Genomic DNA, 20,592 nt, shown 5'->3' on the forward strand with positions numbered 1-20,592 from the left:
CTGCTTCTCTCTCTTCTATGGTAACCCTCCACCCTTTTAACTGTTTTTTTACTGGAGACCTTTTGAGCCATTTAAATTTTTAACCATATGTTCACATATTCTTCAGTTTATATATTACTGATACTTTAAAATAAACTAGCTAAAATACTAATAAATACTAGTATAATATCAGTCTTAATGCTAATGTATAGTTTTAAAATCACATCAAAAAGTTGTTGCAACCAACAGACTGGGAGAAAATAGCTGCAAATCATACATCTGATATGGGATTAAAATTCAGTATATGTTTAGAAAAAAACACCTCATACAACTAAAAACTACAACAAATTTTAAAAAGGGCATTTTACAAGCCCTTCTTCAATACTTTTGTTATGCTTATACAACTATTTTTCATAGTTAAGTCCATCTGTTCGTTGCTGTTTCCAGTTTTTTTCTTGCAAAAACTTTTTTTGTGTATACTGTAATGAAACTGCTGATATGACAAAAGAAGAAAAAGGTGAGGTCCCAAGTATTGGGGTACGGAAGTGATCTTAATGCACAAAACACCAATTCAGTCACGCAGTCATGTCCGACTCTTTGCAACCCCATGGACTGCAAATGTACATGTACAGATCACCATAATGTACAAAACACCATAGAACAGTCAAATGCTTGGGGTTAAGAAATACATTCGTAACAAACACATTTTATTTTCTCAATTAATTTTTTAAAAAAGAATTCTACAGAGTCCAATCTCTCAAACTTCCAAAGCTATCATTATTATTTGTTCTCCTTTACCTTTAATTTCAGTGCATTTAGGAAGAACCCCTTCCCCCTTGTGGCTCAGCTGGTAAAAAATCCACCTGGAATGCGGGAGACCTGGGTTCGATCCCTGGTTTGGGAAGATCCCCTGGAGAAGGGAAAGGCTACCCACTCCAGTATTCTGGTCTGGAGAATTCCATGGACTATACAATCTAAGGAGTCGCAAAGAGTTGGACATGACTGAGCAACTTTCACTTTCAGTTTCCAGCACTTTAGAAAACAGCTGTAGAGGTATATACTAGCTGCTTGCTCCAACAGACTGTTTCTTACTAAAGGTTTCTGAATGTAGTTTTTTGACTTACAACAAGCCCAATTAAAAGCTTGTATTTCCCGAACTCCAGTACAGCTAAGAACAGTCATGGGGCAGTGCTCTGGCCAATCAGTGGGAATAATCAGAAATCACTTGGTAGGCTTGCAGGAGAGTTGTGAGGAAGAGGGCTGGCTCATTTAAGCACAGGCTCTGACGTGGGGGTGGCAAAGGGCGGGAGCCGTCCTGTGACCCTACGGTGACAGCACATTCTGAGGAAGGCTAGGCAGAATGAGAAGAGGGTCATGGATGGCACGACGGAGCCACAGGAACAGGCCTGGACTCCTATCCCAAAAGGAAGTCCCTATTTGTTAAGTCAGCTGTGGCCTGATTTTCCTTTCTTTCCCAGCAGCTAAAGAACAGGTCTCATAACTAATACAGACAACAGTGCCAAATCTCAACAGTAATCAGATCTGACACTAAGAAGAGATTTTGAGGACCACTTAAGACATAAATATCAATATCCTCAGATATCAGGGAGAAACATCAATAACCCCAGATATGCAGATGACACCACCCTTATGGGAGAAAGTGAAGAACTAAAGAGCCTCTTGATGAAAGTGAGAGTGAAAAAGTTGGCTTAAAGGTCAACATTCAGAAAACTAAGACCATAGCATCCAGTCCCATCACTTCATGGCAAATAGATGGGGAAACAGTGGCTGACTTTATTTTTTGGGGCTCCAAAATTACTGCAGATGGTGATTGCAGCTTTGAAATTAAAAGGAAGGAAAGTTGGAAAAGGAACTTTTTCTTAAGTTTCCTTCCTTAATTGGAAGGAAAGTTATGACCAACCTAGACAGCATATTAAAAAGCAGAGACATTACCTTGTCAACAAAGGTCCGTCTAGTCAAGGCTATGGTTTTTCCAGTGGTCATGTATGGATGTGAGAGTTGGACTATAAAGAAAGCTGAGGACCGAAGAATTGATACTTTTGAACTGTGGTGTTGGAGAAGACTCTTGAGAGCCCTCTGGACTGTAAGGAGATCCAACCAGTCCATCCTAAAGGAAATCAGTCCTGGGTGTTCATTGGAAGGACTGATGTTGAAGCTGAAACTCCAATATTTTGGCCACCTGATGCGAAGAGCTGACTCATTTGAAAAGACTCTGATGTTGGGAAAGATTGAAGGCAGGAGGAGAAGGGGATCACAGAGGATGAGATGGTTAGACGGCATCACCGACTCAATGGACATGAGTTTGGGTAAACTCAGGAGTTGGTGATGGACAGGGAGGCCTGGCGTGCTATGGTTCATGGGGTCGCAGAGTTAGACATGGCTGAGCGACTGAACTGACTGAATGACTTAAGACATAAAAATAATTTTTAAGTACTTTGTGTACACAATAAAATACTTGGGTGTTTCTCAAAATGGGGAGGGGAGGGGAAGCGCTAAACCACCCCCCAGGTCTGCTATACTCAGCACAGTATCCACTGATGTCCTTCTGCTGAAACATCCTCCTCCCACCACAGAGAGAACCATGAACTGTGGCCCTAAGTACCAACCAAGGATACTTCTGTCAGTGGTAAATCTGTTAACCTGAGGTCTCCCGACCTCAGAGTGCTGACAGCGGGCTGGCTGGCTCTGCTGCAGGGTCCCCTGTGCCCAGCAGGCCATCTAGCACCAGCAGACCCTCCTCCATCTATGACCACCAACACACCCACCAAAATACCCAGCTGAGAACCACTGAGCTCATCTAACTTCCAAGGCCACCTTTAATCAGAGGTAAATTTAAGTGGGGAAGATCTTTGTTTTAAAGCATTTAACCCCCCAAAATTTATATTCTATTGATTCCTTATGATTTTTGCTCAAAAAAGATAGGAATAATTGACTCACTCATTATTTCTCAGTGGCAATGATCCAAAACATATCTAACTCATGCACAAAATATCTTTCATGGAGTTATTTATGATGTTGAAAGGCTAGAGATAACCTGAATGTCCACTTCAGGGAAACAATATGAACCATGAACAAATCATGGCACATCCCATGCAGGCATTCCTGCCAGCAGCCGCATAAACTCATACTCTCTTGGAATGGTAATACACAACATAAACAAAGGCATTAACAAATCAATAAATGGAACTGGGCTATTTGGGAGAACCTTTCATTTAGCTCCTCAGCTATATTTCAAAGTTACTTGCACGTGTGAGTTGACTATGTTAAGATTGACCAACATCTCCTTTTCCCAGGGATCTGATGCAAATCTGACCTGTTCTTCCCTAAAGATAACTTGTCCTGCTTTTTCTTTACCCTGAATACTTAGAAAAGTCAGCAGGATGGAGCCAAGTTTTTATGCTTTTTAAATGTATCCCTGGTAAAAACTTTGACCTTGAGTTTCAAGGCTTTCTTTGGCTCAGAGATGTTCTTCACTATCTCCTCAGTTTCTGCTTCATCTGTCTCCTCTGTTCTCTCTTTCAGAACTTTAACCAGACATTTGAGAAATTCCTGTGCTTTAAAAGCTCTCTTACAATTAATCTTTTTCCTAAATTCCTAAATGTGAGGTTTTTGTTTTTCAAGTTAACTTGGCATTCTGCGCAATCTATTCTGCTAGAGAGTCCTAAATTTTTTTTACAGTCACATTTTATAACTTCAAGAACTTGTTCCTGTTCTCAGCTTATTTTATTTTTGCAATCTTCTCTTGTCATATTGGGGATCTGAATTCCACTTTTCTCTCTTTTTCATACTATTTCACATGCCCTAAAGGACACAGTTTCATTTTCTTCAAGTGCTGAGTTTTTCGTATCTCTAGCATTGTGTTTGTTCATCTCTACAGGAAGGTGCCCTTACCCAAACTTTTGTGGATGCTCACAGTTTACTATCAAAATCCCCTAAGTCTCAAATATGTGGGTGGGACCCTTCTCTAGTGTCAAATAATAATCTTTTTTTTCCCTTATCACTGTGTTTTGGTCATTTCAATAAGAAAGAACAACAAAAAAAGCTTCTACTGCATGATTAAAGACCTAGAAAATCATATTCGTTTTTCATTTTCTGACTTTCTTGCTGTCAATTTTTACTGCTATTTGCACAACTGCATCTGACAATTTTCTCTTTAAAATCAGACCTCAGACTTGAAATTACCAAGGAGCAAGTCTATTAAGCATAAGAAAAGCATGTTCACATTTAAAGTAAACACAGAAAGAGGATTTACATTTGCCTGAAGGCAAAACAGTGCATATATGGGCCTAAAGATGAGCAGGCTGAAGCCAAGTCAACAACCAGGGGAAGATGGGTCCAAGTAGACAAAACAGCTGTGCAAAGTCACAGACATATGAATATACATAAGAAATGAATGAAGAATGACTGACTGGTGTCCTGCAAGAAGCATAAGCAACACAACACTTGTGGTGCATGAGAGAGGGAAATGCAAGACTTAAGGATGAGCAAGTGGCAAGAGATCAGATCATGCAGGCCTTTGTTCATGCTTCACTCACCCAACACACACACAGGGACCCTACAAATTATGCAAATGGTGTTGCAAGTGGAGGGGCGGGGACAAGGAAAGATGGATTACTCTACACATAGTATAATAAAAGCAGTTATTCAGAAAAAAATTAATTGATCAGGAACAAGACAAAGATTTCCACCTTCATCACTTCTATTCAACACAGCACTGGATGTTCAACCTGAGAACTAGGCAAAAAAATATTAAGCAATCCAAGTTGGAAGGAAAGTTGTTGAATTATCTCTACTCACAAAAGATGTGATCTTGTATGTAGAAAAAACTAAAGAATCCACAAAACAACTGTTAGAGCTAATACACATTCAGAAAAATTGCAAAACACAAAATCAACATACAAAAATCAGCTGTCTCTACATACTAGCAATGAACAATCCAAAAAAATGAAATTAAGAAAACATGCCCATTTATAATAGAATCAAAAGGAATAAAACACTTTAGAATAAACTTAACCAAAATGGCGAAAGATCTGTACTCTAAAAACTATAAAAGATGGCTGAAATAAATACAACCTAAACAAAATAGAAAGCTACCTCATGCTCATCAACTGGAAGACAATATTAAGATGACAAAACTATAAGAAGTCATTTTTAAATGTAATCCCTATCAAGATCCCTATTTGTTCAATGTAATCCTGATCAACATTCCAATGACAATTTTATAGAAATAGAAAAACTTATCCCAAAATTTATATGAAAAGTCAAGGGATGCAGAAAAGCCATACAATACTGAAAAAGCACAATAAAGCTGAAGCAATCACACTTGCCTGATTACAATATTTATAGAGCTATAGTCATCAACCCCATGTGGTATGCCAAAAAGACAGACACAGATGAGTGGAATAGAAGAGAGTTCAGAAATAACCCTCAGATCTGTGGTCAACTGATTTTCAACAAATGGGCTACGATCATCCAACACAGAAGGGACAGTCTTTTCAAAAAACAGTGTTGGGAAAACTGGACAACCACATGCAAAAGAATGAAGTTGGACTTTTACAATACACCTCACAGAAAAATTAACTAAAAATGGATCAAAGACCTATTTATAAGAGCCAAACATAAGAAAATCTTAGGAGAAAACATAAGGTTTGAAAATCTTCATGATCTTGAATTTGGCAATGGTATCCTAAATTATGACACCAAAAGCACAGGCAACAAAGCAAAAATAGATGAACTGGATGTCATCAAAACTGAAGACTTACTTGCATAAAATGACACTATCTAAAGAGTAAAAACCCACAGATTGGGAAAAATATTTATATATAATATATCTGATGAGATATTAATAACCAGAATATGTAAAGAACTCCTACAATTCAACAAAACGACAATTAAAAAATAGGCAAAGACAAATACTAACATGGACAAAATCTGAAATACCAACACCACCAAATGATAACAAGAGTGTGGAGCAACAGGAACTCTCATTCACTGCTGGTGGGAATACAAAATGGTTCAGCCATTCTGAAAGACAGTGTGGTGCTTTCTTACAAAACCACACAAACACAAACTCTTAACATATAATCTAGCAAGCAGGCTCCTCGGTATTTACCCAAAGGAGCTGAATACTTATGTCCACATAAAAACCTGCACATGGATGCTTATATCAGTTTTATTCATAATTGCCAAAACTTGGAAGCAACCAGTATGTCCTTCAAAGGTTGAATGGATAAATAAACTGTGATATACCCAGATGATAAAATATTAATCAGTGTGAAAAAGAAATGAGCTATCAAACCATGAAAGACATGGATGAACTTTAAATGCATATTTCTAATTGAAAGAAGCCAACCTGAAAAGGCTACATACTGTATGATTCCAACTATATAACATTCTGGAAAAGGCAAAACTATGGAGACAGTAAAAGATTAGTGGTTGTCAAGGGTTGGAGAGATGACAAGGTGGGGCACAGAGGATTTCTGAAAATACCCTGTATGATGGCACAGTGATGGACAGAGGTCATATAATACATTAGTCCAAACACACCAAATATACAACACCAAGAGTGAATCTAAATATTAAACTATGGATCTGGATGATTATTGTCAGTGTAGGTTCATGGATTGTAACAAATGTACTACTCTGGTGGGGAACGCTGATAATGGTGTGGGGCCAGGGGGTATATAAGAAATCTCTGTCTTCCTCTCAATTCTGCTGTGAACCGGAAACAACTCCAGTAAAGTCTTAATTAAAAGCAAACCAAAAAAGGGTAAAGGACTTGAATAGTCATTTCTCCAAAGATACAGAAACAATCAATAAGCACATGAAAAAGATGTTCAACATCCTTAGACATGAGGGAAATGCAAATCTAAACCTCAATGACATAACTACTAGGCAGGACCATTATTTTTAAAGTGGAAAATAACAAATGTTAGTGAGGATGTGAAGAAAGCAGAATACTCAAACATTGCTGGTGAGAACGTAAAATGTTGCTGCCACTGTGGAAAACAGTTTAGCAGCTCTTCCATGTTAAACATAGAACTACCGTATTATCCAGCAATTCTACCTCTAGGTCCAAACCAAAAGAATTAAAAATGAACCCCAGGACTTCTCTGGTGGCTCAGTGCATAAGAATCAGCCTGCCAATGCAAGCAACTCAGGTTTGATCGCTGATCTGGGAAGATCCCACACACCAAGTACACCATACTACTGAGCCTGTGCTCTGGAGCTTAGGAGCCGCAACGAGAGAGGCCACTGCAATGAATGAGTAGTCCCTGCTTAATGCAACTAGAGAAAGCCTGTGCACACAACAAAGACCCAGAACAGTGAAAAATAAAAAAACAAAACAGGGATGCCAATGAATATTTGCACACCAACGTTCACAGCAGCATTATTCACAAGAGCCGAAAGATGGAAACAATCCAAACGTCCATTAGCAGAGAAACAAAATGTGGTATATCCATACAAAAAAAATTATTCAGCCATAAAAAGGAATGAGGCTGCTACAGATGACATTGTTCCACCTTAACAACTTCACATTCAGTGAAATAATTCAGATACAAAGAGAAAAGTACTACATGGGCCCATGTGTATGAGGGATGTAGAGAAGCAGATTCATAGAGCTCAAGTAAAGCAGAGGTCACCAGGGACTGGGGGAGGAGGAAATAGGGAGTTACTGCTTACTGGGAACCAGGTTTCTATTCAAGGTGCTGAAAGGGTTTGGTAAATGGCGGGGGGAGGGGTGATGGCTGCACAGCACTGTAAATGGAATAGATGACACTGAATTGTATACATTAAAATGGTGAAAATGGCAAATTGTTACCTACATTTAACCACAGAAACAATTTGATAGGGTGTCTACCTCATTCCTCATACCAAAATCAAGCCCTGGTTGAGCAGTGATTCAAATGTAAAAGAAATAAAACCATAAAATTGTTGAAAAACATTGGAGAAAGTTTTTTTGTAATCAGAGAACAGAGAAAGCCTCTCTGAGCTATGGCACAATAACTTAGAGAAGGCTGATAAATCTCATTTCATTAATATTTAAATTTTCTACATGAAAAACTATCATAAATGAGGACAAAAGATATTTTGAAAAATATTACAATATTACAATTATGAGTAAAATTTGAAAAAAATATTTGTAATATATGACAAAGGTTTAACTTCCTTAATACGTAAAGAGCTCTAACATACCAGAAAGGGAAAGGAAATACAAGTGACTTTTAAAAGTAAGCACTGTTAAACTTCATTCATAAAAAAAGAACTGCAAAATACAACAACAGTAAGACCATTTTCCACCTCATGAACAAAGATTAAACACTAGGCATATAAAGCTGTAGGAAACCAGGCACTTTCCTACACTACTGATGGGCGTGTGTATACACGCTCTTCGCAGCACTGCTCCCAACAGCTAACGGCTGGAAATAACCTACATGTGCACAGATGAGTGCTTAAATAATGAACACTGTTCAACCGTTAAAATGAACACATGAGATCTATATGGAAGGATTTTCTATATGTAAGAGAAAAAGCAAGGTGTAAAACAGCATGCTAACATTTGTTTTAACGAGGCTGGACAGAGAGAGGGAGGGAGAGGGGAGGCAGGCAGGCAGGCAGGTAAAGATGGGTGTGAATGGAGCAGCACAGTGATGGCCCACAGGAAGGAACCAGGAATGGTAGGAGCAGTGACTTGCTCTTGCATTGCATGCCCTTCTGTACTTTTCTCATTCTTGTCATATTCCTGAAACCCCAACCATTTACTTATTCAGGTATTAAAACACGAGCTCTAGAATTCAGTACTGGATTCCTGTCTGGACCTGCTGGTTAACTGCAGCATACATCTGGAGAAGCTGAATCTCAGTTTTTCTCATGTGCGACCACCTGTGAGATAATCCACATGAAGTTACATACCATGTCTCATACAAAGGAGGAGGTTCAGGCAAGATAAGCTATTTTATTCTTATTAAACTCTTTTACTCAAAGAAGGCCTCTCAGAAAGCATGATATACAGCAGGACATACACCATGAGGAATCTGATCTCCCCAGACAGTGAAGGGCACTCTCAGAGCCATAACCAAGCCTGAACACTCTTAAGTAATGGGGTTTGAAGGATGTGAGATACTTAGCTTCACACTTCACTGTGTCCATCCACAGGACCTTCATACAGAGTACAGGCAAAAACATTTGACTAATAAAGAGAACAATGAGCCCACATATAATTCAGGATTCCCTTAGGGATCTTAAATATAAAGAAGAAATTTTGGTATTTCTCCCATAATTATAAACAACCAATTTGGGATTATCTTAAAGGTTGTTTTTTTTTTTTTTCTTATAAAATTAACAGCTCTTTTCCCATTTCCTAAATTCTTACTTGCTGTTCCATCACAAGAGCTCAAGATAGAACATTCTACAGTACAAGGATATATTTCCCACATACTATGTAAAAAAAGCTATATACCAAGTACTAAAATATTGCTTGCTGCTGCTGCTGCTAAGTCACTTCAGTCGTGTCTGACTCTGTGTGACCCCATAGACGGCAGCCCATCAGGCTCCCCGTCCCTGGGATTCTCCTGGCCAAGAATGATGGAGTGGGTAGCCATTTCCTTCTCCAATGCATGAAAATGAAAAGTGAAAGTGAAGTCACTCAGTCATGCCCAACTGTTACTGACCCCATGGATTGCAGCCTACCAGGCTCCTCTGTCCATGGGATTTTCCAGGCAAGAGTACTGGAGTGGAGTGCCATATTTTTTAATATTGTGTAATTTTCTTACCCTGATATTACAGTAATAGGGATTTCAAAAAATAAAAACTTATGATTTGAATGCAATGCAGGAGATCCTATTTTGATCCCTGGGTGGGGAAGATTCCCTGAAGAAGGAAATGGCAACGCCGAGCCTGGCAGGCTACAGTCCATGGGGTCACAAAGAGTCGGATACGACTGAGCAACTAACCTCACATCACATCACCTGCGTTTTGTAATTTCATTGGTTGAGACAGTTGCCGCTATCATGGAGAAACTGGACTGTCTGAGGTCCCAACCTTAACTAGGAGGAGCGGACCACCGTCCAGGAACCTTACTCCAGCCCACTTCAAGAACTCCTGGAAGCACAACTAAGCAAACTGTCAAGAGGAAATGATAGCTTTCAAAATACAAAACTGTTTGAATATAGTGAAAGAAGAAACAAAGTAATTCAGCATGAGACTTTCTTTAGAGGAATGCAGGCAGTATGACACAAAGTTATCAATAATGAGACATGAGCCAAACAAAGTGACAGAACAATGAGCTTATTAAGTTAGAGTACTGGGTGTGAAAGAGTAGGAGGTATTAAAACAAACAAACAGAAAAGATGCCAGAAATCCACAGACACAAGTTTCCTGGAAGTCAGCAATCCCAATGGTCCTCAGGGCCTATGATGCCCTTGAAATCATACACCAAATCTGGGGGAACTGAACTTATGTGGTCATGTCTCTTGTTCACAGGTTTTATCTTAAAGGTGTCTAAATGTGTCCACGATCATTAAAAGCAAGGATTTCACTGTTTACTAAACCATAAGTAGAACATTAAATTAGCGCTATACTCAATACATTTAAAATAGCACTGTACTCATTTCAGACAACAGCCCAGCAAGGCAGAACATCATCCCAACTAAGAACGTAACAGAAAAGCTTACTATTCCACTCAGAACAGCAGAGTCAGAACTCACATGCTGTAACACTAGCTGGCTGAACCATATCTGCTCCTTGGCTATCAGCTGCTATGTTGTAAATTTATATGCTAAACTGAGTTAGTATATGGTTAGTCACTATTATCCAAAGTTATGACCAACCTAGATAGCATATTGAAAAGCAGAGACATTACTTTGCCAACAAAGGTCCGTCTAGCCAAGGCTATGGTTTTTCCAGTGGTCATGTATGGATGTGAGAGTTGGACTGTGAAGAAGGCTGAGCGCCAAAGAATTGATGCTTTTTAACTGTGGTGTTGGAGAAGACTCTTGAGAGTCCCTTGGACTGCATGGAGATCCAACCAGTCCATTCTAAAGGAGATCAGCCCTGGGATTTCTTTGGAGGGAATGATGCTGAAGCTGAAACTCCAGTACTTTGGCCACCTCATGTGAAGAGCTGACTCACTGGAAAAGACTGATGCTGGAAGGGATTGGGGGCAGGAGGAGAAAGGGACGACAGAGGATGAGATGGCTGGATGGCATCACCGACTCCATGGACATGAGTTTGAGTGAACTCCGGGAGTTGGTGATGGACAGGGAGGCCTGGCGTGCTGCGATACATGGGGTCACAAAGAGTCAGACACGACTGAGCGACTGAACTGAACTGAACTGAACTGGGTGTTCTTTGGAAGGAATGATGCTAAAGCTGAAACTCCAGTACTTCGGCCACCTCATGCGAAGAGTTGACTCATTGGAAAAGACTCTGATGCTGGAAGGGATTGGGGGCAGGAGGAGAAAGGGACGACAGAGGATGAGATGGCTGGATGGCGTCACCGACTCCATGGACATGAGTTTGAGTGAACTCCGGGAGTTGGTGATGGACAGGGAGGCCTGGCGTGCTGCGATACATGGGGTCACAAAGAGTCGGACATGACTGAGCGACTGAACTGAACTGAACTGAACTGAACTGGGTGTTCTTTGGAAGGAATGATGCTAAAGCTGAAACTCCAGTACTTCGGCCACCTCATGCGAAGAGTTGACTCGTTGGAAAAGACTCTGATGCTGGGAGGGATTTGGGGCATGAGGAAAAGGGGACGACAGAGCATGAGATGGCTGGATGGCATCACCGACTCGATGGACGTGAGTCTGAGTGAACTCCGGGAGTTGGTGATGGACAGGGAGGCCTGGTGTGCTGTGATTCATGGGGTTGCAGAGTCGGACACAACTGAGCAACTGAACTGAACTGAATGGTATTATCAAAGGTTCTAATAAACTAGTAGGTTTAAACATTCTCTGCCCCAAACAGTTTACCCGTAAGAAATAAAAATTTTAATGGCGTGACCAACAGGGAACAGTGTGTGGAGAATCTAGGTAAGAATTTCCAGGGGAAACAAATCATAGGAATGCTGAGAAAGTAAAGCGCATTTAACTTAATTTAGCACTTATGTAAATTTTAATTCTGCTTTCCTAGATTTTATCCCTGGTTTACTCTCTGGAGAGAGAACAGAATAAGAAAACAAAGCAATCAAGCAGGGGATCAGAACTGGAGAAAGAGACACCAAGAGCTGAGCTACGGACTTCCTCAGCCTTGGTGGCTAAGACTCTGTGCTCCTTAGTGGCTAGCCACTTCCTAGCGTTAGTGGCTAAGGCTCTGTGCTCCCAATGCAGGGGGCCTGGGTTCGATCCCTGGTCAGGGAACTAGATCCCACAGGCAGCAACTAACTGTTCGTATGCCACAACTAAAACTCGGTGCAGCCAAATAAATCAATAGATATATAAAAAAAAAAAAAAGAACTGTGACAGTTTTCCAGCAGGGAATAGCAAATTCTTGTGGATACTACTGATCTAGGAGAAACCAAAAAGGGCTACTGGAGATTCTGTTTTAAAGTCAATATCCTGAACAAAAGCAAGCTAGAAAGGGCAGGGCCAATGCAGCCATATGGAATTCCATGATTCTAGGTATCCGTAACCTAGAGAACTGGGCTTCTTCCCAGGTGGCTCAGTGTAAAGAATCCACCTGCCAATGGAGGAGACCCAGAAGATGTGGGTTAGATCCTGGGGCTGGGAAGATCCCCAGAGGAGGAAATGGCAACCCACTTCAAGCATTTTTGCCTGGGAAATACCACAGACAGAGCAGCCTGGCGCGCTATAGTCCATGCGGTCAAAAAGTCAGACATAACTCAGCACCATGAACACAACCTACAGATCCTGTCAAAGGCGAAACAGTACTGTTTCCAGTTCTATGTCCTTCACCAGGGTATCATTCTCCAGGTTGCTTTTCCTTAAAATGGTGGTTCTGACTGAGGAATCACAGAGTTCCATTTAAGAATCTGACCGAAGCCCTGGAATCCCCTAGAAACCACATCCCCGGGAGCATTCAAATAAGTCTGCAGTTTCAGGGCACTTGGAAATCCCTTTCCAGTCTGATCCATGGGTCCCGGATATGGTTTTCAAGGCCTCCAGTCCCACAAGGACCAACCTATTAGAGCACATCCCACTCTCTCCTGCCATCGAAAATGTCATGATTCTTTCAGCACCACTGTCTCAAGCAGATCATAAAGGAAGCAACAGAGGCTGTCATGCTGGCAGAGCAGGGCAGAGTGCAGTGAGACTCAACAGCACAGGCTGTAAGTTCCCAGTGGATGTGGTAGCCCCACAGCAGTCACAACCTCGTTGTGGCTAGGCGGGGTCACCTCAGCGGCAAGTGAGGGGCTGGAAGAACCAAGGTGCTGACATCTCACAGCAGTACTTTTGTTTAGTGAATGCTATCTGAGCATCAGGCACACCTTAGGCTACAGGCAGATGGTGGGGAAACAAAGGAAAATGAGGCAGTTCCCAAGAAACTACATGGACTGGCAGACAGTTGTACAACAATGGGATTCATATGCTAATAAAAGAGCGTTCAGAATCAAAGAAGGAACACATAGCTTTGCCACAGTGGCGAAGTGGTAAAGAATCTGCCTGTCAATGCAAGAGATGTGGGTTCAATCCCTAGGATGGAAGATCCGCTGGAGAAGGAAATGGCAACCAACTTTTCCTGCTTAGAAAATCCCATGGACAGAGAGGCCTGGTGGGCTACAGTCCACAGGATCACCAAGAGTCAGACATGACTGAGCAACTAAACAACAACAAAATGACTGATGTTTAGTCTTGAAGACATTTTCCAGACAAGTAAGGTAGACAGAGAGTATGTCCAACTTGTCCAGTATATCCAGACAAAGACTCCAAGGTGTGAAAACGCAAGTGATTCTCAAGAAAATCAAGGAGTTTAATATGGAAGCAAGCCCCGAGTACTTACATTAAGGCTGGCAGAACATGGAACAGATACTGCAAGGGAACAGTTTTAGAACAAGACAGCTTTGATTTTTCCTCCACACTGGCTGCCAAGGTAAATACTAGAAGAATAGAGTTCATTTGATATTTTACTTTTAAAAATCAGCTGACTCACAAATGATAGAAACTGCTCTTACTCTGACAATATTTGAACTATGAATTTCTATTGAAGAAAAATGACCAGTTCCACAAACTCTGATTAATTACCCCAATTCTTCCTGAACTACCACTTACAAGAAACATTACTCCATAACTTAGCTTTTGCCATTTCCCTACAGTTTTACTCTCTTCCCCGAAAGGCTCACACACTTCCATTCCTTTCCTCTGCCCTTCAAATGCCCCTGCTGATTCACATGGCAATCAGCAGCAACAAGGGAAAGGCAGAAAGGGATTGTGAACATTTCTCAAAAAGCCAGAATTAACCTCAGACTATATTAATGCTACTAGCTTGTCGCTCAGACCAAATTAGACCTTTCCAGCAATCTCACTTCTGCCAACCGCGCCCATTCACAGCAAGGCTTTCCACCCTGTGCTCCTGGTCCGATCAGCCCCTGCTTCCTGAGGTTTCTGGCTCCAATATGCATCCCTTCTCTTTCTTCAATCTCCAACCTCTCTCTTTAGCCTCCCCCGCTCCATCCGGATCATGTAAACCATCAAGTCACCCTTCTGTGGTAGGAAGTCAGTGTTCAGCAAACATATTAAGTGCCCACTAGATAGATGCTTGGCCTGCAGGAAGCCTGATGAGGCAGTGAACACAAGCAACTAAGAGTGAGCGCCAATCCAGTCATTCACTCCCAGAAACCTCCCATGCCACAAGTTACATTGTAAAAGCAACTGTTCAGAGAGGGGAAAAAAGGAGTAAGGGGCCAGAGCTTCAGATTAAAAATAATACATTCCCTTTTCTTACAGGACTTTGATAAGGTATAAAGTAGAAGTCCTCACACACTAAAAGCAAGTCTAGCTCTTAGTTTTATTCAGTTTTTTTGTTGTTGTTTTTGCTCAAGAGCGAAGCCTTTCTTTTCCTAACCAAATTAGTATTGCCAAAAAAAGCACAACTCTTCTCAAACGTTATCATCAACATACCCACTGCTGTGATCTACAAAGCAGAAAGTCCACTGAAATACTTTTTCCTACTCAAACAACAGTGGTTTGCTTAATGGAAACCGCTGTCTTGAAGTCCTGTGCTTCTGTATCACAGCCATTGCCCAGCCTTGAAAGGGGAGGTCATAGGTACATCCAGGGGATCCCTGCCAGGGAGGGCCGGGAAACCACCCCCTCCTCGAGGAAGTGAGAATCCAAGGATGAGGAGGAGGTAGTTAAGCAAAGGTGGGAAGAAACAGGGAAAGAAAAGCTGTGCACAGGGAAAGAAAAGCTGTGCGCAGGCAAAGAGAACTGTCTCTACAAAGGCCTTAAGAGGTCAGACAGCACATTTCAAGGGGCAGAAGAAACCAGTGGAAAAGTGGGAAGAAAGACACATGGGGAGGCAAGACCTGTGGTCTCAGGAGCTGTGGCAGGGGTTTCAAGGCACCATTCCAGCTCTGTCCTCCATCTGACTTCTATTTTCCACACAAATTGCTCTCTTTAAGGAACCTGTTGATCTTTGAGACATTAACTCAATGGGCCTCTTGGATTGTGACCTTGTTGTGCCCCCTACAACACATGCCTACAGACCATCAGCTCCCTCCACACCCACCAACGATTTACCCCAACTCCTAAGGCTATTCCTCTCTAGCCTTTCTTTTTGCAAACTTCCCTTTCTCTACCTGTGTCCTTTACTGTTGTCTGTCAAGATTCTGTCCTTGGCCTTCAGCATTTCCAAACCATCTGCATGATTTGTACTGACCTACCTAAAGCTCTTGTCCTTCCCTTAGGAAAAAAATAAAAATGAAGAGCTCTGACCAACCCATTAAAGAACTCCTAGGCAGAAGCCCATGAAGAGTTTCCTGAACTCCATGCCATTGAATACAATTTTTAGTGGATATAAATGCATTTTTCTGATGAGATGAATTATAGTTCTCACGGAATATTCAAGGGTATTTACTAATGAAAACAAAAAAAGTCAAAAGTGGTTTATCAAAATGTCCAGGTGAATGAAGCTGTAGTAAGCACCACCTCTTCTCCAACCTGGGTTCTGATAAACTGCCTGCAACCTGGGGACAGTCGTCCCTTCTAAAACAAATGCAACTAGAGAAGACACAGCTGGCAGCCTCTCACATAAAGCTTCCTACGAGAATCTGCATTTAAAACTTCCTATTATTGGGAAAATCCTTACCAGTTTTCTTTGCAGTGAGTACCCAATTCTAACGCACGCTGACCCACGTGGATCAGGGTATTTATTACACGTCCTGCTAACGTGCTCAAGAAAAAAACATTACATTACGAACATAATGACAAAAGGAACTGTCATCTAATTAAACGGGAAGGGGAAAAAACCCGGGAGCAACTAGATTTACAGGAAAGCCCTTTTTGTCGTCTGACTGTACAGAGGAGCCAAAACAGCATTTACCTCACACCACTCACTGTAATCCTGGGAATAACATGCAATGATTAGTAGGAGGAAGCGGACAACTAGATCATTTTAAGACATAAAATGAAGTTCTACTCGCACAGAAAAGGTCCGTCGTTGAGTCGGGAGACAGTCCTAGGGCACGTCTACCCTAGGAGACGAGAAAGTCACGCCAGGCGCTCGCGTCCGCATAGCCGCCTCACGACGTGAGGAGACCCGACCCCGCCGGGCCCGGCCCGGGGTCGCGGCAGCCCCTCGGAGCCTTCCCTGATTCACCGAGCTCCTTCCGGAAAGCTCTGAGGGGGCGACCGCGCGCCGAAGGCGCTCAGGCAGCTGCGAGCCGGCCGCCCAGCCACGGTCCCGCGACCCTCCCAGGACCCCCGACCCTCAGCCGCCCCCTGCCCTGTCCCGGCCACGCCCACACCCGCCACCGGCACCGCCCCCTCGGAGCCCACTGCGCCTGCGCGCATTCGGCCTCCCCCACCCCACCCCGAGCGCCGAAGCGCAGAGGCCCTGGGCGGCGCACGCGCGCCGCCACTTCCGCCCCAACGGGAGGCGGGGGAGGCGGCGGGCGCCTGTGGGCGCGAGCCCGGTCCTCTGAGGGGGACGGCGGCGGCTGTGTGAGCCGGCCACTCACCAGGTACAGCTGCTGCCAGCGATTCTGAGCGTCTAACTCCTCAAACTCCCGTTCGATGGCAGCCGACATGGCGGCGGGAGCGAGCTGTCGCGAGGGAGCCTGCGCCGGCGGAGAGGCTCAGGCCCCGCACGATCCGGGCAGCGCGCAGCCGCTGCCGCGCATGCGCGCTCCACGCCTGTCCCGCCCCGCCCCCACGCCGCCGCGGCCGCGGGGAAAGTACCTGGTGCGTGACGTCAGCGCGCTGTCTGCGCTGCGCGGGGCGGGGCGCCGCGGGAGGCGTGGTCCAGGCGGTGCCCAGGTGGAGGGGGCGGGGCCGGGCAGCCCCAGGGGCGGAGCGGGCAGGCCGGGGAGGCTGGGCTTCAGGGAGAGTTGCAGGTTGAGCGCCCTGGGGTTTGAATTTTATTTTGAACATCATCTAGGTCAGTTTAGCGGAATGTGCCCCACTTTCTTCTTTAGGATAATGTAAACCGGGACTGATGCCTGCGCCTGGCCGCCCCCGGGTTTTGTGCCAGATAAACCGCTGTTACACCAGGAGAGGCAACGTCTCCTGCAGGTTGGAGATGACAGCTTGTTAAGTAAACGTTATACAGCTTAAAAGTTAGTGTTACCTTTGTTATTCAGTCGCTCAGTCGTCTCCGGCTCCTTGCGACCAATGGACTGCAGAACGCCAGGCTTCCCTGTTCTTCCCCATATCCCAGAGTTTGCTAAAACTCAGTCCATCGAGTCAGTGATGCCATGCAACCATCTCATCCTCTGTCCTCCTCTTCTCCTGGCTTGCTTCAATCTCTCTGAGCGTCAGGGTCTTTTTCAGTGAGTTGGCTGTTCTCATCAGGTGGCCAAAGTATTGGAGCTTCAGTATCAGTCCTTCCAATGAATATTCAGGGTTGATTTCCTTTAGGATTGACTTGTTTGATCTCCTTGCAGTCCAGGGACTCTCAGTCTTCTCAAGCACCACAGTTTGAAGGTATCAGTTCTTCAGCTCTCAGCCTTTTTTATTGTTCAGCTCTCACATCCATACATGACTACTGGAAAAACTGTAGCTTTGACTATACAGATTTTTGTTACCTGTAAAAAGAACAAATCATCTCATAACAAACAAACATGCTGATTATGGAAATCATCTCCTTTTACAGTAAGATAATTCATTATTGGGAAACTTGCGTTCTTAGAATAGCTTATCATCTTCAGTAGAAATGTGATGTGTTAGAAAAATTAAGCTCTGCTGTCCAACACTGAAATTTAAACTTTAAATAAATGAAATAACAAAGATTCTCTTCTTGACCAAACTCTACTCAAGATTCTCTGAGCTCTTTTTCAGCTAGGTCTTGAGTTTTGGACTGCCCTGTTTCTCTCTGCATTGTCAAATTTTTGCAATCCTGCTGAGTCAGTTAGCCAGAAGCCCCCATTCTCAGTAACTGATCACTCTTGATATTTAGTCAGGTTCCTCATCTTTGCATCCCTCGCGTGACATCTGATCTCCCTGCCCTGCTTTTACCTAGAATCCTATTAGGTCAGCTCACCCAAAACCCCCTGTGCTGCCTCTGTTAAAAACAAGACTACAGGCCCAAAAGGAAGTCGATGGGAAGCCCCATGTCACCAATCTAGATTTGATGATAGTTTCAGCTCTCCCAGAAATGGAATTTAAAGGACTAAATCAAGATTCACTAATCACCACTAGGTAGGTGATCTGCTAGGTAGACTTCCCTCGACCTTGTAGTAACCAGTTGCTTCTCTGCCTGGAATAACTCCCTTGTTCCAGCTCCCTTCTGCCTGTAAGTCGTTTGTTTTGGGTAGCTCCTTGGAGCTTCTGTCCATCTGCCCAAAACATGAATCATTTAATAAAGCCAATAAAATCTCTAAATTTTACTCAGTTGAATTTTGTTTTTTAACACCTCTTAGTAATTTTCCATCTGCTGACACCCCACTTGACTGTAAATTCCCACTTCCTCTTCAGAATTTGGAGTTGAACCCATCCCTACCCCACTACAAGACCCATTGTGGTGGCCCCTATACCTGTCACAGTAGTCACCCCATGCACAGCTGGAATGAAGTCTTCCTTTTACCTCATCATCTTCTACAAGTGTCAGGCATAGATTTTTTCTTTAACAGAAATTAAGAATTCAGTTCCTCAGTTGAACTAGCCACATTTCAAATCTCAGTAGCCATACAGGTTAGTGGCTAAAGGATTGATTGCAGAGCACACAGACCATTGAAATTCTGTGAAACAGAGCTACCTGAGAGGTTTGAAATACTTCATTATTTTAAAGTGTCCTTGACATTGACATTTAGTCTCTTAGTTGTGTCTGACTCTTTGCGACTCCATGGACTGTAGCCCTCCAGGCTCCTCTGTTCACCGAGATTCTCCAGGCTAGAATGCTGGAGTGGGTTGCCATGCTCTCCTCCAGGGGATTTTCAGGAGTCCAGGAGCCTGACTTGTATGGTGAAGTGACTTGAGGGTCCACAGATGTTAAACAAGGCTGAAGCAACCTGGTGGCTCAGTGGTAAAGAACTTCCTGAGAGGTTTAAAATACTTGGGTATTTTAAAGTGTCCTTACACAAGTAAGATAATGCAAACACTGGTGAGAGAAAACCAGCAAGCTATTGGACCAAGAAGAAACTGTAACACAGAACATTAAGCAGCCAATAAACCCTTATAGAATATAACTGAGGAGTACATACACTCTCCCTCCAGAAATGCCCCACAATGTAAGTGTCCTGGTTTCCGAAGTTACATCCTTCAAACTGACTAAATTAAAGGCATAATATCTCCTGGGATTCCCCATGGCTGTTGGGGTCAAACAGCTATTCAACTTGTGATCTCACAGCAGCCGTTCTTGTCACCAGATCGACATGGTCCCTCAGGAACTCTGGCAAATGCTGGCTGGGGGTGCAGTGCTTGCCCTCTGTGGGTTTGCCCTCATTTGCTGCGTGTAGCTAGGACTCTAAGGCAACAAGCAGTTCTCATACCAGCAGCATCTGCATTGACAGTGAGCAACAAAATGAACAGAGATGAGCTACATTGCCTACGTGGTTCCATCAGCCTCCCTTGAGAGGCTCGGTGTGGCCTCCACTGGCTGCTGGTCCTCATGGCATCTTCAGTGGTGAGACACATGGTGGGTGCAGAGAGCAGATGAGGAAATGATCAAAGAGGGATTTCAGGGAATGTTTCTGGGATCTATCCTGTGGAAACTCCTGGAATAAGACTTGAAGAAAACTGATAAGAAAGATCTAAAGTATTTTTCAAAGGTTATGTAGTTGGCTTTTCATTTTTTTTGAAGGAAACTTCTTGTAGACAGAAGTCCAGGAGCCTGACTTATATAGTGAAGTGGCTTGAGGGTCCACAGACGTTAAATAATTTTGAAGCAACCTGGTGGTTCAGTGGTGAAGAACCCACCTGCATTGCAGAAGACACAGGTTCAATCCCTGGGTTGGAAGATCCTCTGGAGAAAGAA

At 43.1% G+C, this 20,592-nt stretch overlaps 1 protein-coding gene across 4 annotated transcripts in view; it reads right to left on the bottom strand.

Moving 5' to 3' along the window:
- Positions 1-17,268, bottom strand: part of PTPN2 (protein tyrosine phosphatase non-receptor type 2) — a 65,938-nt gene extending 48,670 nt beyond the window's left edge. For all 4 annotated transcript variants that reach the window (XM_068993587.1, XM_068993588.1, XM_068993585.1 and 1 more), the window contains exon 1: positions 17,141-17,268. In XM_068993587.1, coding sequence (XP_068849688.1) covers positions 17,141-17,209 — 69 coding nt within the window. In that variant the 5' untranslated portion in view covers positions 17,210-17,268. The remainder of the gene's footprint in view (positions 1-17,140) is intronic.
- Between the last annotated feature and the right edge of the window lie 3,324 nt (positions 17,269-20,592).

Source organism: Capricornis sumatraensis, chromosome 21 (assembly GCF_032405125.1).
Source record: "Capricornis sumatraensis isolate serow.1 chromosome 21, serow.2, whole genome shotgun sequence".
NCBI lineage: Eukaryota > Metazoa > Chordata > Mammalia > Artiodactyla > Bovidae > Capricornis > Capricornis sumatraensis.